Source organism: Rhinoraja longicauda, chromosome 11 (assembly GCF_053455715.1).
Source record: "Rhinoraja longicauda isolate Sanriku21f chromosome 11, sRhiLon1.1, whole genome shotgun sequence".
Classification (NCBI taxonomy): domain Eukaryota; kingdom Metazoa; phylum Chordata; class Chondrichthyes; order Rajiformes; family Arhynchobatidae; genus Rhinoraja; species Rhinoraja longicauda.
This window is the reverse complement of record NC_135963.1, coordinates 39,197,595-39,214,538: the sequence shown is the minus strand read 5'-3', so window position 1 is coordinate 39,214,538 and position 16,944 is coordinate 39,197,595. Positions and strand designations below refer to the sequence as shown.

Sequence of the window (16,944 nt, the reverse complement as noted above, 5' to 3'; positions counted from 1 at the left end):
AGGTTGAGAGAGGACACCGATGTTGTTTTTCTTGACTTTGTGTGAATTTGGAGGCTTTTCTGCAGACGGCATTCGTGGTATTTTTCCAGTGCCTTGAGATGCCTGTTGGAATTAGTCCATGTTTCAGAACATATTGAAAGGAAATGAACACTGCTGCTCAGTAGACCACGTTTTGAGCCAAAATTTAGGCCTTAATCTTGAAATACCCTTTCCTTCTATTAACCAAAGGCCATGCTGGCGCATTGTAGGCAGTGAAATTCATCATCAATGTATGCTTTTGCTGAATGATCATTCCCAAGATAATAGATAGTGCTCCATATTTCCCAAGTTCTTGCTATGAAATTTTATTCAGAGGGTTGAGCAATGAACAAAGCATACAAGAGGTCAGTTGTATGTTAGTTTTTTGACAGCAATAAGAACACAAGTAGGATTAAGCCATTCAGTTACTTGTGCCTAATCCTTTACCATTGCACCATTGTCACTATATACCTCAGATCTCTTAATATCCAAATATCTACTAATCATTGTTTTCAACGTAGAAAATTGGTGCACGAGTAGGCCATTCAGCCCTTCGAGCCAGCACCGCCAATCAATATGATCATGGCTGATCATCCAAAAACAGTACCCCGTTCCTGCTTTCTCCCCATATCCCTTGATTCCGTTAGCCCCAAGAGCTATATCCAACTCCCTCTTGAAAACATCCAGTGAATTGGCCTCCATTGCCTTCTGTGCAGAGAATTCCACAGATTCACAACTCTCTGGGTGAAAAAACATTTCCTCATCTCATTCCTAAATGGCCTGCCCCTTATTCTTACACTGTGACCCCTGGTTCTGGACTCCCCAACATGGGGAACAATTTTCCTGCATCTACTCTGTCCAAACCCTTAAGAATTTTATATGTTTCTATAAGATCCCCTCTCATTATTCTCAATTCCAGTGAATATAAGCCCAGTCAATCCATTCTTTCATCATATGTCAGTCCCGCTATCCTGGGAATTAACCTGGTGAACTTACGCTGCACTCCCTCAATAGCAAGAATGTCCTTCCTCAAATTAGGAGACTGAAACTGCAAGCAATACTCTAAGTGTGGTCTCACCAGGGCCCTGTACAACCGCAGTAGGATAGTTGAGTTGAGTTTAGTTTATTGTCACGTGTACCAAGGTAGTGAAAAACTTTTGTTGCGTGTAAACCAGTCATCGGAAAGACAATACATGATTACAATCAAGCTATTCATTGTGTACAGATGGGAAGAAAATGTCTTGAATCTGGAGACGTGCGTTTTCACACTTCAATACCTTTTGCCTGATGGGAGAGGGTAGAAGAGGGAGTGGCCAGGGTGTGCCATGTCATTGATTATGCTGGTGGTCTCGCCAAGGTAGCATGAGGTACAATGGAGTCAATAGAAGGGAGATTGGTTTGTGTGATGGTCTGGGCTGCATCCACAATTCTGTGCAATTTCTTGCAGTCTTGGATGGAGCTGTTCCCAAACCATGCTGTGATGCATCCAGATAAAATGATTTCAACTGCGCATCTGTAGAAGTTGGTGAGAGTTGTTGGGGACATGCCGAACTTCCTAAGCCTTCTCAGGAAGTAGAGGTGTTGGTGTGACCAAGCTTCCATAGCCTACTTGGGTAAAGAATTTTAAAGACTCACATCATTCTAGGTAAAGAAATATCTTCTTCTGTCAATCTTAAATGGACAACTTCTTATTTTGAGACTGTGGACTCTGGTTTCATACACCCCAGCATAGATCTGCTCAGTCAACCCCGTATGAATATTTAGATGTTTAACTGAAATTATCTCTCATTCTTCTAAACTTAAGAGCATATAACACTGCTTGAACACTCCTCAGAAGAGTTCCATTCCTGGTATCAAACTAGTGATTTTTCAATGCAGTCCTTCTCTCGTCATCATTAACTAGACTTAAACTGTGAACATATTGTCCCAGGTTTTGTCTCACCAGGGTGCTACATAATTGCAGTAATATGTCTTTACTTCTGTTATCAAATCCTCTTATAATAAAGAACTACATTGCATATGACTTCCAAATTGTTTCCCTTCCCCACCTACACATTAATTTTCAATGATACATGTATCCACGTACATGGAGGTTCCTCTAATAACCAATATTTATTAGTGTCTTGTTTTTTTTATCGTTGGTTTGTCTGCTTTCAATATTTTAGAAATAACAGAGGCAGATTGGCTTATTTGGACAGATGGATGCCAATTTTAATTGGTCATGATGATCAAGAGACATATTTTCCAAATCATTTCAATCCTCCTCCCCCACCCCAAGAGACCTTGCTGCTACATGAATTTGAACATTAGACATTCTGAGGATTCACAGACCGGTTTTCAGATCATATCTTTGGAGGTGGATATGTTGAGCAGCTGGTCTGTGCAAAAGCTGTTTTCTCTTACAGGTCATTCTTGGAAGAGCTGAAAATTCTTATATTGTTAGCCCCTTTGGTAAAACTTAATTTATTTTCTTGCATTAAGGAAAAAAATACTAAATAGCTATCATGGCTCTTGAAAAAGCACGAAAACAGAATTCCTGCAACTGCATTCTTATTTTCTCATGTTTAATTACAGTTACTAAATGGTTTCAACTTCACAGGCTATCAGGAGTTTTGCGATTGCAGAACTGGACCGTTTTCATTTCCTCAATATTTGCAGAACCAGGAGTACTTGATTGAGCTCAGCATTGAACATGGCCTGATTAAATTATTACTGCAATGAAATTGTTAAACAGAGGAGGATGCTTGAAAAAGATTAAATGAACATATGAGAATTCTCTTTTAAAGCAAAATAGCTGCCAGTTACTTGGCAGTAAAATATGAATTTGAGGAAGGCATTATGATTAGCTGCTGTGGAAGCAGTAAAATCACACCAAAGCTTGTCCAAGCCTGCACTATGGCAAGCGTGTAGTGGACTTTCACTCTGCAAACATTCAGAAGATGTGGACACTCAATGCAAAAAATATGGCAATACAAGGGAAATACATATTCCAGCACTGATTTTCAACTTCACTTTGATCAGTACATATCCTGCCTTTTTGTAATTTTGTGCATGTGGAAATCCTGCAAACACTTTCTCTCAAACGTATAATGGTGGCATTATTTAATTGGACGTATACCCGATAATTTCTCCTTAACTCCTTAGGCTATCATTGTTTATGGCCCGAAAAAAGTGATCACCTGGACATGTTCAGAATTATTCTGAACAGTTCTCCATTTTTTAACTTGCTTCCTGCAAACTTATTGATAGGGGAGCTCCAAAAATTAAGGTTATGGAGATTAGAAATATAATAGCATGACAAAGCTAAACCTGCATCATACTCTGCAGTACGCTAAGATGTAGAGAATCAGAAAATAATGAATGTCCTTTATTCTCCTCCAATTATTGGGGAGAAATAAATCTAATTGAACAGCACTTGGCTGCACAAATTGTTCTTTCAAATATAATAGCTTCATACTGAAATATTCCCATGAACTCTGAGTTCATTTAAAGATACTTCCTGGTACATGAGACGTGTTTCAAGTTGACGTTTTAGTTCCAAGTTAACAGCAGAAAAAATATATTGAAACTTAATTGATTGCAATTATAAAACTGAAAATGCTGAATATTTAGCCTTGCCAAAAGATCATTAATAGGCATGATTGATTTGGCTGCCACCCTCATTCACCCCTATATTTTCTCAAGGCTGCAACTGACATACCAGTACCACTCAAATAAGGGTAGGCATGATTCTGAAACACTGTTCCAGAACTCTCTTTTGACATCATTTAAATATCTCGTATAAAAAGAGACATTTAAAAAAAATCAGATAGGATTAAGTTAAAAAGAATGAAAAATATTGTACTTCAACTTCAACTAAATTAAAATTAATACTAATGTAAGAATGTGATTCAGCTGGACAAATTCTTATTTTCTGTCAGCCATTCTATTTTACCACAGACTAGCAGGCTACAGTTAGCTCACGTTACTCCAGTCAACCGGCAATTCTCTTTATGCAAGCCAAAACTAGTCAGGAAATGTTGGCCAGATGCAAACATGGGAGAAAATACACAGCATAGGTAATTTTCCATATGCTTTACACAAAATGTAGAGGAAAATTGGAGTTGAAGCCACAAATAACAAAGGTCTGTAGGGGGGCTTTCTTGACATTTTCAGTAGCATTATTAAAATGCCTCAGCACCCTAACAGGTTTTCAGATGCAAAACCAATTCCAAAAATGTTCATCAAGGGTAAATAATTTTCATATAAAATTATAGCGGGATTTAAAAAATGGCTCATTATTCGGGATTCAAGTACTTTCCAGCAAGTTCCTATTATGATCAATAATCCATGCAGTCTTTTTGTGCAAGGGACCAACATCACTCTGAAAAGGGTCCTGGCCCAACATGTAATCCGTCCATTTCCCTCCGCAAATGCTGCCAAGCTTGTTGAGGTCCTTCAGCAGTTCATTCTTTGCTTGTTTCCAGCATCCAGTCACTTATGTCTCTATTTTACTGCTCCGTTGCAAAATATCCTCAAAATCTGCTCACTTTGAAGAAGTTTTCCTCCTCTTTCTGACAGGAATTCTGAGAGATTCCCTTACACAGCTCCCCCTCTGTGATTGCTAAGCCTCTCCTCCTTTACAGGGACTTTCGTACCCAGACTCTCTCACCCAGGATCTCAGGTGCTTATGCATCTCCCAACAGATTTCCCTCGGAGTCTTACGGTCTACCCTCTCCGTGTGATGCTACCTTCTGCCCTTCTCAGTTGTTCATACCGCTCCGGGTCTTGCTTTCCTAAATGTGCCATGGACATCTACTCTGCTGCACCTGATCCATCCTTTCAACCACTACTTATTTTCTTTCCAGACATCAATCAAGGATTGCTAATTTGCCCCTGACACCAGGCTCCTGACACCAACACCACTGGATCCCACTGCATCACTTGAGTCTGGTGAAGGGTCACAAATTGAAACCTCATCTGTTAAATTCCTTCCACAGATGCTGCTTCAACCTACTAGCTTCCTCCAGCACTTTATCTATTGCTAAAGATTAAGGCACTTGGTGCCACCATACCATGCTCCCATTTCTTTTTTATCTTAGTCAGAGGAAACATCAACTCGGTATTTGTCCTTGGCATTTTGCCCCTTGCGCATTTTGAATTATCAGTCCATCACTTGTTTTTTCCTGCACATCCTATCTGTGGATGTTTTTGTTTCTCCATTTGGGCTCTGCACTTTCAATGAGAGGTAGTCGCATAGAAACATACAAAATTGGCACCTACCCCAAATAAGGGGGTCCAAATCAGGGCCACAATCTCAGAGTTAGAATCCAATTCCTACGCCACACTAAGATAAACATTGGGATAAAGAAATCTGCTTGAACAGGAAGCCAATTAGCACCTATAACATTCACTGCCCTTACCACAAACACAATGTGACTGCAGGACGAACCATCTGTTAATTGCACTGCGTTATCTCGGCAAACAGACTTTCCCTGATCCACAATTACCTAGAAGGGAATGCGAATTTTATCACTTTTAAATTCCTCTCCAAGCCTTTTACTAACACTTGAAAATACACTGATATACACTGGGAGAGTTGAAATCCCAGAACTCCTGACCTTATAATCCTACTCCTTGTTTCGTCATCACAGGGCGTGGTGAAACAGCTCAAAGTGGCTCTACGCCACCACCTCTAAGAAAATTAGAGGTGAGCATTAAATGCTGTCCTTGTCAGTGCTGCCCACTCATGACGATCCATTTGACACAAAATTTTTCCGGTTTATTTTCTTCTTTCCTTGACGGCAAGAGCAAAATAAATATTTGCAGGAAGACGTTTGGAAAGTTTAGTACACCATAACATAAACAGTGTGACCAAGTAGTAACAGACATTACAAATATTAAGCAAGTGAAGCAACCCCTTTCCAATAAAGCACTATCTTTTCTTCATGTTAAATTTTTTTTTTTTATAAATATATCTTCCAGAAAAAACTGTCTTAAATTATTTCCCTTGGCCATGACCATTAATTACTCCAAACTCAGCAGAAAGCTGCTCTGTCAACTATAACACCTGTTATTTAACAACTCCATGGGGATGGAGCAATTTTCCACTTTCAGTTGTCAACTTGAAAATGCGTACACTGCAACATCTCTGGGTCTCTGCAAAAACTATATTCCATAATTAAACCTCAGTTTATTATTAAGCATTTTCTCCCCATAAAATTAAAGATAAATCATTTCAATTCATCCATCAGACAGACCAAACAGTACCCTCTCAAATCCAAGCACTGATATTTAGTTTGTTTGTATTTCCCAATATATGCTGAAAGCAATCACATGTAATTTCTTCACCATTCCTCTCTGGTTCAGAACTGCTGGTATTCCAACAGACTGTCTGTCAAGATGTGATAAATCAAGATTTCCTCTGCTACAGATCATATTTCATGAGTGTCATAAACTCAATTTCTCTATCAATAATTCCATATGCCCTGTCGGCCCATATTCAGCCTGAGCCAGCTTGTACAAAATATCGGTACTCCATCTAAAAAAAAACTATTTATAATTGCACATCCAATCTGTTGCAAAGCTGATTAATTTTCCATGAAGATACACTGGCTCATTGCCACTAAAACCCATGGACTAGATCTTCCTCACCTCTTAAGAGCCTAGAGGTACACAGAAGAGGTTGAGCTGTCAGTGCGACTAATAATGAAAAACAAAATAGAAAGGTCGGAGAATACAACATTTCAAGACTTTTGTCATGTGAAATCCACATATCCACAAAAAGTGTTTCCTAAACCTGATCTTGGTTTAATCCCTACGTTCTCTCTTGTTCCTAAGAATCCTAGACTTCCTTGTTGTCAAATAAGCTGTCTAAATTAGCCTTGAATATATTCAATGATTTAGCCTCCACTATTAGACAATAATAGACAATAGACAATAGTTGCAGGAGTAGGCCATTCGGCCCTTCGAGCCAGCACCACCATTCAATGTGATCATGGCTGATCATTCTCAATCAATACCCCGTCCCTGCCTTCTCCCCATACCAAGACCTCCCAACATTTGATTTTACAAATTCAGAATTTTGATGTAAAAAAATTCAGAATTTTACATCAAAATTTATAATATGGCGCGTAATGCAACTTTTCAGCAAAAAAAAAGTATGCACGCCAAATGCGCGTATGCGTTGCGCTACATTCACGTGTGAAAAATGACTATAATTTCCAACAGTCTGTAGTTCTTGGACTACATGTACAATGTCAGGCCTACCATGAGTATATTCTATTATTATAGAAAGGTTATTGAACAGAAATACTTTTTACTACACAAAGAAAAAATTGTTTTGTTTTGTTTTTTCTATTTTGCTTTTTCCTTACACATCCCAATTCGCTCGGTGTTGAATAAAAGAACAATGGTCATAAAATGTATGACTAAGTTGTGAAGAAAGAGTTTCATTTTTAAAAACTGCACATACCTAATGAAGACATACTTGCTCCAGTGGTCTTCAACAGCAAATCACAACGGTCCATGTCCCCCCCAACCCTAACCCCCCCCATTACCATTCCCCCCCACTGCCCCTGCCCCCCACTACCACTCCCCCCACCACCCCTCTCCCCTTCCTACTAAACCCAACTCCTCCCCCCCTTTCCCCCCAAATCCACTACCCCTCCCCACCCCTCCTCCCCCACTCCCCTCCCAGCCCCACTCTCCAGCTCCCTTCCTCCACTCCCCCGATCCCCACTCCCACTCCCGTCCCCCTCCCCCGCACCCCAACCCCTCTCAACATCAACGAGCCTCACGCTTCGCAGCGAGGCGATGCGGGGCCAGCGGCAAGGCGAGTTCGGGCGAGCGGCGTGGCAAGGCGAGCGGCCAGCTTTAGGACACCCAGATCTCGTTGTACGTCCCCTTTTCCTAACTTGACACCATTCAGATAATAATCTGCCTTCCTATTCTTACCACCAAAGTGGATAACCTCACACTTATTCACATTAAACTGCATCTGCCATGCATCCGCTCACTCACACACCCTGTCCAAGTTACCCTGCAACCTCATAGTATCTTCCTCACAGTTCACACTGCCACCCAGCTTTGTGTCATCTGCAAATTTGCTAATGTTACTTTTAATCCCTTCATCCAAGTCATTAATGTATATTGTAAATAGCTGCGGTCCCCGCACCGAGCCTTGAGGTACCCCACTAGTTACTGCCTGCCATTCTGAAAGGGACCCATTTATCCCCACTCTTTGCTTTCTGTCTGCCAACCAATTTTCTATCTATGTCAGTACCCTACCCCTCTATTCTTTGAAATAGAGCGTTACAAAATTCAGTATAATCAAAGAAATTCCTCACATCGCTACAATCTATCATTATGAAAGCGTATCTTCTAGTTTTAGTTCCCCAAAGAAAGAAAGCATCCTCTCTGCACAAATCCTATCAATTTTTTTTGTTTTAATAAGATAACCCACATTCTTTAAACAGATAAACCAATGAGTACAGATCCAACTTTTCCTCCCAAGAAGATCCCTTCACATCAAAAATCAACCCAGTGAACATTCTCTAAACTGTATTCAATGCACATTTATTTTTCCTGAAATAAAGAGACCTAAATGTATAACAATCTAGTTGCAGCCTTCTAATCTCTTGCTGTCCCCGAACGTTAACCTGTGCTTCAAATACAACGATTCTCAGATCTCTGTATACTGCAGAATTCTGTAGACTAGATCAAGTTAAAGGAAGCAATGCTCTCCCATTCTTCCTAACTAAGTGGATAACCTGAGATTTCCCACATAGTACTTCATCTAACTGTTTTTTTCATCACGCACCTACCCTATCAACATTCCTTTGCAAACACTATGGGCTCACTGCATTCCCCTATCCCTGCTTGGCACGTTAGGAATAGGATAGGTCAGATGAATGCGTTGCTGAGGAGTTGGTGCAGGGGGCAGGGATTCTGCATTTTCTGGGATGGGTTGCACCTGCTGCAGGGGGACAAATATCCTTGCAGGGAGGTCGCTAATGCTACTTTTCAGGCTTTAAATTGGAGTGGCAAAGGGGTGAGAGCAGAACAGCATGTCACCAAATGGAAGGACTGATGGGAAGTTAGAGGTTAGGACCAGTAAGTCTCAAAGGAAGGACAGGCAGGGAGAGGTTAATAAAAATGGTGAAATTAATGGCTTGAAGTGTGTTTACTTCAATGCAAGGAGTATTGTGGGTAAAATGGATGAACTTGGTTCGAAACGCTGATCCAGGTTCTATGATATTGTGGCCATTACGGAGATTTGGCTGTGAGTGGGACATAACTGGCAGAAAAGTGTTCCAGAGTTTCAATGTTTCAGATGTGATAGTGAGGCAGGTAAGAGATGGAGGAGTTGCTTTATAAATCGGAATGTCATGTCGGCACTCGGAATGGACATACTGGAGGGATTTTTATGCCTCCGTAATATCTGAATGAGGGACAATGTCATACTCATGGAATTATAAAGTGCAGATTCATCTGACAGAATCTCTGGGTATGCCTTGTCTCTCCAGCAAGACAGACCTATCAGAAGTGGTGGCACAATGGTATTAGGACAGAAGGGAGCCCACTGGAGTTTTCAATATTGATTAAACACCCTATGAGATATTATGGTACCTGAAGAAACAAGGGCAAGGAAACCTCCTACTGATTATCACCTACTTTCCTGCTTCATCAAAAGAATAAGTACTCTTCCACGTTTAGCAAAACCCGGAGGAAACACTGAAAGAAGTGAGAGCACAGAACGGCTTGATGGCACCACTCCTTATCAAACAGGCAGAACCCTGAAGGACAGCCAACAGAATCTGCAGCACGTAATGTGAAACCAACATCAGGGATACATTCCCCCCTTTTACGCTCCTCTTTCCCCTTCTTGCTGTCCCCTTCCATCCATGTACCTTCTCTCCAGCTTTACAGTTCACTCATCTGTTTCCTTCCTTATCTGACTCCCTTTTGTCTCCTTTTCAGCTCCAGTCTTTTTCACTGTTTCCACCCATTTGCCAATCACACCTCCTCATCTGTATTCACCTGTCACTTGCCAGGCTTTGCCCCATCTCTCTTTACCAGTTTTCTCCCATTGACTCCAACAGAGTGAAGAACGGACCCGACCCAAAACATCTTCTATCCATTTCCCTCCACAGATGTTACCTAAGTTGCTGAGTTCCTCCAATGCTTTGTTTTTAGCCAAGGGATAATTTATTTGACCATGTCTCTTGACCAATCTATCTGAGACTGTTATATCTGTTCATGAAATAGAAGTAAGTGCCAGGGACACAGAGCCCCATATTTGCACAGAGGATATGATCCAAATTGTTAGCAATAAACTTACTAAATGGAATACACTCTGATCGGCATGACAACTCAAAACAGGGGATTCATGAGATGTACAGCAGAAGCATTATCTAAATTATAATATGTGACTTCATAGCTCACTCTACCATTACTATCAAGCCAGATTTAATATGAAGTCCAGAAGGGCATGCTGGGAGCAGCACCAGGCACTCTAACTGAGAATAGTATTAAACAATGAATACTCCACTACATACCACATTAGGTTCACACTTCTATTTTCTATCTTTTTACCGGAGATTTAGATTTTAACCAATGGCTCTTATGGATCACACTCTGAAAATGGGTGCACAATTGTCTTATTGAACATTGAAGAAAGCTGTTTGCAAGGATATACTTAAACATCCATAACACAAACTACCAACATAAATATCAGCAATCAACCATATCTAATCAAATATATTTGATATCTTTATTGCACAAACTTATACATTTATCCTTGTCCTATATTCATCCTGAAGGAGGTCAAATAATGACTGTGTTTAACCATAGAACAAATTTCATCCTTCTTGCAATTCCAAGTATGTATGTAGGCAAATATGTATTTACACCTTGGTCTTTAATAATGACAAAATTAAGAAAAAATATAAAATAACTTACATCAGATATATTGTAGCTCCTATATTATATGTAAGTTATATCATCTGGTTTGTTGGATGAGCTATGCACCAATGCTAGTTTTCTGTTAACATTATTGAAAATCTTTGCCTACCGTGGGCTTTTTGCCTTCTTTCAGTAATGTTTTCCTTCTCAGAACTCCTTGAATTGTAACACATCCTGGGAAGAGGTTTATTGCGAGCTCTTCAGATTCCACAGAACTGGTAAAAAAAAAGACAAGGTGATAATCAGTGTTAATCAGTGTTACAATTCAACAATCCAAGTGGTTCAAGAATATTCAATGCACATTAACCTGAAAGGTGCCAGAATGCAATTCTTTCTAGAAATGTAAAATCCAGAAGGCCACTTTTCCCACACTATTCACAGAATCCGCCATATATCCAAAGGAATTGTATTTAAATTTCACCATTGAAATGTTAAATTATCTGCCCCCCTATATCAGTGGAGACACTGCAGCCATTATTTGTTTGAAATTATCAGTTTGAAACATATGTTTCAAGCTCAACCTTGCAGAGTATGTTTTCAAATAAATTTTGAATAGCATAGCTGAAAAATAATTTCTGTTAAAAATACATGTACCAGAATTGATCATGGTTAGATCACCATTAATCAGGAGCCTGCTGACCACCCTGCAATTACTGCAAATAATACATAATAATAACCATACATGAAATGGATATTTCTAAATTAATCTTAGCTACTTCCTCGAAATGTTTCACTTCAATCAAGATGTAGTGAGGCTGACTTTATAACATTATATCACAACTTCATTACACTGCTGAAAATTAGAATAGTCCCTATAGATGAGGTTGGAGGAGGTGAGATCTCTACCTATCTCGACTCCATCCTATCCCCCCTGGTCAAATCCCTCCCCACCTACGTCCAAGACACCTCACACGCTCTCCATCTCTTGGATAACTTCCGGTTCCCAGGCCCCCACTCCCTCATTTTCACCATGGATGTCCAGTCACTCTACACTTCCATCCCCCACAAGGATGGTCTCGAAGCCCTCCGTTTCTTCCTCGACCGTAGAACCAGCCAATCCCCATCGACCAACACTCTCCTCCGCCTAGCAGAGCTGGTTCTTACCCTCAACAACTTCTCCTTTGACTCCTCCCACTTCCTCCAAACCAGAGGCGTAGCTATGGGCACTCGCATGGGCCCTAGCTACGCCTGCCTCTTTGTCGGGTACGTCGAACAATCCCTGTTCCAGACGTACACTGGCCCCATCCCCGAACTCTACCTCCGCTACATCGACGACTGCATTGGTGCTACCTCTTGCACCCATGCAGAACTCACTGACTTTATACACTTCACCTCCAATTTCCATCCTGCCCTTAAATATACCTGGACTATCTCTGACATCTCCCTCCCGTTTCTGGACCTCACCATCTCCATCACAGGAGAAAAACTAGTGACGGACATTTATTACAAGCCCACCGACTCGCACAGCTATCTGGACTACACTTCTTCCCACCCGGTCCCCTGCAAAAAGTCTATCCGCTACTCCCAATTCCTCCGTCTACGCCGCATCTGCGCCCGGGATGAGGTGTTTCAGACTAGGGCTTCCGAGATGTCCTCGTTTTTCAGAAAACGGGGCTTCCCCTCCTCCATTATAGATGAGGCTCTCACTAGGGTCTCTTCTACATCCCGCAGCTCCGCTCTTGCTCCCCATCCCCCCACTCGCAACAAGGACAGGATCCCCCTCGTTCTCACCTTCCACCCCACCAGCCAGCGGATCCAACATATCATCCACCAACATTTCCGTCACCTACAACAGGACCCCACCACTGGCCATATCTTCCCATCCGCTCCCCTCTCTGCATTCCGCAGAGACCGTTCCCTCCGCAACTCCCTGGTCCACTCGTCCCTTCCTACCCAAACCACCCTAACCCCGGGCACTTTCCCTTGCAACCGCACGAGATGCAACACCTGTCCCTTTACCTCCCCCCTCAACTCCATCAAAGGACCCAAACATTCTTTCCAGGTGAGACAGAGGTTCACCTGCACCTCCTCCAACCTCATCTATTGCATCCGCTGCTCTAGATGTCAACTCATCTATATCGGCGAAACCAAGCGCAGGCTCGGCGATCGCTTCGCTGAACACCTGCGCTCGGTCCGCATTAACGCAACTGATCTCCCGGTGGCCCAGCACTTTAACTCCCCCTCCCATTCCCAGTCTGACCTCTCTGTCATGGGCCTCCTCCAGTGCCATAGTGAGGCCCGCCGGAAATTGGAGGAGCAGCACCTCATATTTCGCCTGGGCAGTTTGCGGCCCGGTGGTATGAACGTCGACTTCTCCAACTTCAGATAGCTCCTCTGTCCCTCCCTTCCCCTCCTCCTTCCCAGATCTCCCTCTATCTTCCTGTCTCCACCTATATCCTTCCTTTGTCCCACCCCCGACATCAGTCTGAAGAAGGGTCTCGACCCGAAACGTCACCCATTCCTTCTCTCCCGAGATGCTGCCTGACCTGCTGAGTTACTCCAGCATTTTGTGAATAAATCGATTTGTACCAGCATCAGCAGTTATTTTCTTATACTTCCAAGAATATATTGTGCATATATTGCCAGGAAAATGCCAAAATGCATATATTGTGTGCAGTTTTGGTCTCCTAATTTGAATTGTGTGCAGTTTTCAATTTGAGGAAGGACATTCTTGCTATTGAGGCAGTGCAGCATAGGTTCACGAGGTTAATCCCTGGGATGGCGGGACTGTCATATGAGGAAAGATTGGAAAGACTGGGCTTGAATTCACTGGAATTTAGAAGGATGAGAGGGGATCTTATAGAAACGTGTAAAATTATAAAAGGCCTGGGCAAGCTAGATGCAGAACAAATGTCCCCAATGTTGGGGGGAGTCCAGAACCAGGGGCCACAGTCTAACAATAAAGGGGAGGCCATTTAAAACTGAGATGAGAAAAAAAAATTCTCCCAGAGAGTTGTAAATTTGTGGAATCTCTGCCACAGAAGGCAGTAGACGCCAATTCAATGGATGAATTTAAAAGAGAGTTAATTGAGCACGAGGGGCTAGCGGAATCAAGGGATATGGGGAGAAGGCAGGCACGGGTTATTGATTGTGGATGATCAGCCATGATCAAATGAATGGCGGTGAGGGCTCAAAGGGCCAAATGGCCTCCTCCTGCACCTATTTTCTATGTGTCTATGTTTCTAATATCAATTTGCTCCTTTCTAATTCAGTTCATATTCTGTTGAGAATGTAGACTGTTGATGGAATATGATTTCATGAGCACTAAATTTCTTGTTTAAGTGATTCAAAATAATGTTAATTGATTATAATGAGAATTCATAGTCAACCCACATGAATCCACACACATGATCTTCCATGCACAGATCACTGAAAGATGATTGGTGCAGGAACCCGAGATGACTGGCTTTTTCTTAGCTCTAGTTTCTGAACCACTTGACACACCTTTCCTGCTGAGATCAACTATTTCAATAAAACACGTGAACTCATATTGAGTTCTGATATTTTGTCAAAACTAAATGCATAGTGGCACACCACACTGGTGGAATCTTCGCAAAAAGAGAGAGACCCTAAAGAGAGGGACTTTACTGGCAATGCTGTTATGCCCGAGACCTGTTGAAAACCACCAGCAAGAACACCTGCCTTGATCATTGAATGAATGAATGAATCAATCAATCAATCAATAAGTTTATTGGCCAAGTATGTGCATATACAAGGAATGTGCCTTAGGTTTGCGACACAATGTGCCTTAAGATTGCTACACAATGTCGTTTCAGGAACTTGGCTGAAACAGCTCTCTAGTCGGCACCAGCACCAATGAAATGGTTAACATAATCTCATTTGTGCATGGCTCAGTGGGGACTTAGCCACTGAGATCATGTGCATAGGATGCTGTTGTGAGCAATGGTTGAGTACACTGGTAACACAAGGAGACCAAAACTGCACACAATATTTGCAAGCAGTATGATAAGTACAGGTCTGCCTCATCTTCTCCTGTTTGATGTGATGGAAGCTGGTTTCCACCCATCTCTTTTGTTGCACAGGTCTTCCCAATCTAGAGATTTCTCTATGGTAGCAACTCAACAAGTTTATTAAATAGGTAAATCTCTAGGCAAGGGAGAGTTGTGTGGCTAAAGGTCAGAAAAGCCAAACCTTTCCATCATACAAGCAGGAAGTGATAAGAAAGACTATGATCTTGGCAATCAGTTGATACATGGGGTCAAGGAAACAGCGTTCACGTCGTGGCCCTGTTTCCACCAATCTTTCCACCACTACGCACAAGAAGCGCAAGACGCTATTGTATGTTGATGCCGAGAAGTGTGTTTAGCTCTGGCTCAACAATTTCTAATCTTGTGATGTGGACTCGATAAGACGTTGATACATGGAATAGCCGCTAGTCCCCCACAATTTGTTGGGCAGAATGTAACTCTGAGCCTGGCACCATAGTGCTGAATGGCTGCATGATTTGCCCCAGCTGCTCCAATGTCAGCTCTTACAGGTATCTACTGTGCACACTCTCGCTTCACAACAAACTGCAGCAATGAGATCAGCATTTTATGATGCTAGAACACTAAGAGAGGCCAGGAGTTTGAACCTGATTTTCCTATAGCAGCAGGCAACCCGATTGCATGCTTTTTTGTTGAAAAAGATACAGGAGATTTGCAAGTTTGGATTCCAGAACTACAATAAATTAGTGATCTGTGAGGTAGCGCAAAGCGAGCTAACAATGTATTGCTTTTACGGAATAAGATACTAAAAGGGTTGGTTCACCACCGATTTTTCAGCAAAACTTTTATAGTACATTTGTAAATACAAAGTATATACCAAATAATAACACGGCCTCCTTGCATTAAATACTCCAAATTAGAACATGTTTAACTCTTCGTAGTACAGTTATTGTCATTAAAAATAAAATTAAAATTATTTTGATTTTCACAACAAGAAACAAATCAGAATGTACCAATACAATAAATACAGCCGAGATCAGAAAAAGACTGAATCAAACACCCAAAGATAGAAAGGCAATCCAAATTTCAAAATCCACCACCACATTAGTAAGTTGATTCAAAAGAGAGGAAGCAGATATATTAATCTATTTTAGTATCACCCAACCTGATTATACATCTTGGACAGGATGGAATTGAACAACCTGAATTGTTCTCTGATTGTTACCTGTTTGCTTTCATGTGCCCTCGAGAGCCATTCCTCCCAACTCGTGGCACTGGACACAGGGAATAATAGAAACGGCTCCTGCAGAATTAGAAACATAGAAAATAGGTGCAGGAGTAGGCCATTCGGCCCTTCGAGCCAGCACCGCCACTCAATATGATCATGGCTGATCATCCAAAATCAGTACCCGTTCCTGCTTTATCCCCATATCCATTGATTCCGATAGCCCTAAGAGCTAAATCAAACTCTCTGTTGAAACCATCCAGTGAAATGCCCTCCACAGCCTGCTGTGGCAGAGAATTCCACAGATTCACAACTCTCTGGGTGAAAAAGTTTTTCCTCATTTCAATCCTCAATGGCCTACCCCTTATTCTTAAACTGTGACTCCTGGTTCTGAACTCCCCCAACATGGGGAACATTTTTCCTGCATCTAGCCAATAGTCAATAGTCGTTTATAGCCTGTCCAATTGCTAACGAATTTTATACGTTTCTATAAGATCCCCTCTCATCCTAAATTCCAATGAATACAAGCCCAGTCGACCCATTTTTTCCTCATATGTCAGTCCCTCCATTCAATTTTATTGTAAGTTTGAAAATAAAAAGCAACATTTAAAACATCCAATTTATTTTTCGTAGTCTCCACTTTTAAGATTGCAATTCATTATTTTCCTGTTAGGTAAATTAGATAATTTAAGGTTTATGGTTTTTAGGATCATATGCACACAAAGCTTAGTGGATTCCAATTTTCTCTTACCAGACAACTTTCATTTTGTATTTTCCACCTAATGTGATTGTTTAAATGGTGGATGGTGA

General features: G+C 41.5%; 1 protein-coding gene across 5 annotated transcripts in view; it reads right to left on the bottom strand.

Moving 5' to 3' along the window:
* ralgps2 (Ral GEF with PH domain and SH3 binding motif 2) overlaps window positions 1–16,944 on the bottom strand; it is a 252,065-nt gene that overhangs the window by 34,646 nt on the left and 200,475 nt on the right. For 4 of the 5 annotated variants that reach the window (XM_078407415.1, XM_078407417.1, XM_078407419.1 and 1 more), the window contains one exon: window positions 11,072–11,177. In XM_078407415.1, coding sequence (XP_078263541.1) covers window positions 11,072–11,177 — 106 coding nt within the window. Of the gene's footprint in view, window positions 1–5,762; window positions 5,795–11,071; window positions 11,178–16,944 lie in introns of those variants that run through there. The other variant, XM_078407420.1, reaches the window with a different exon arrangement.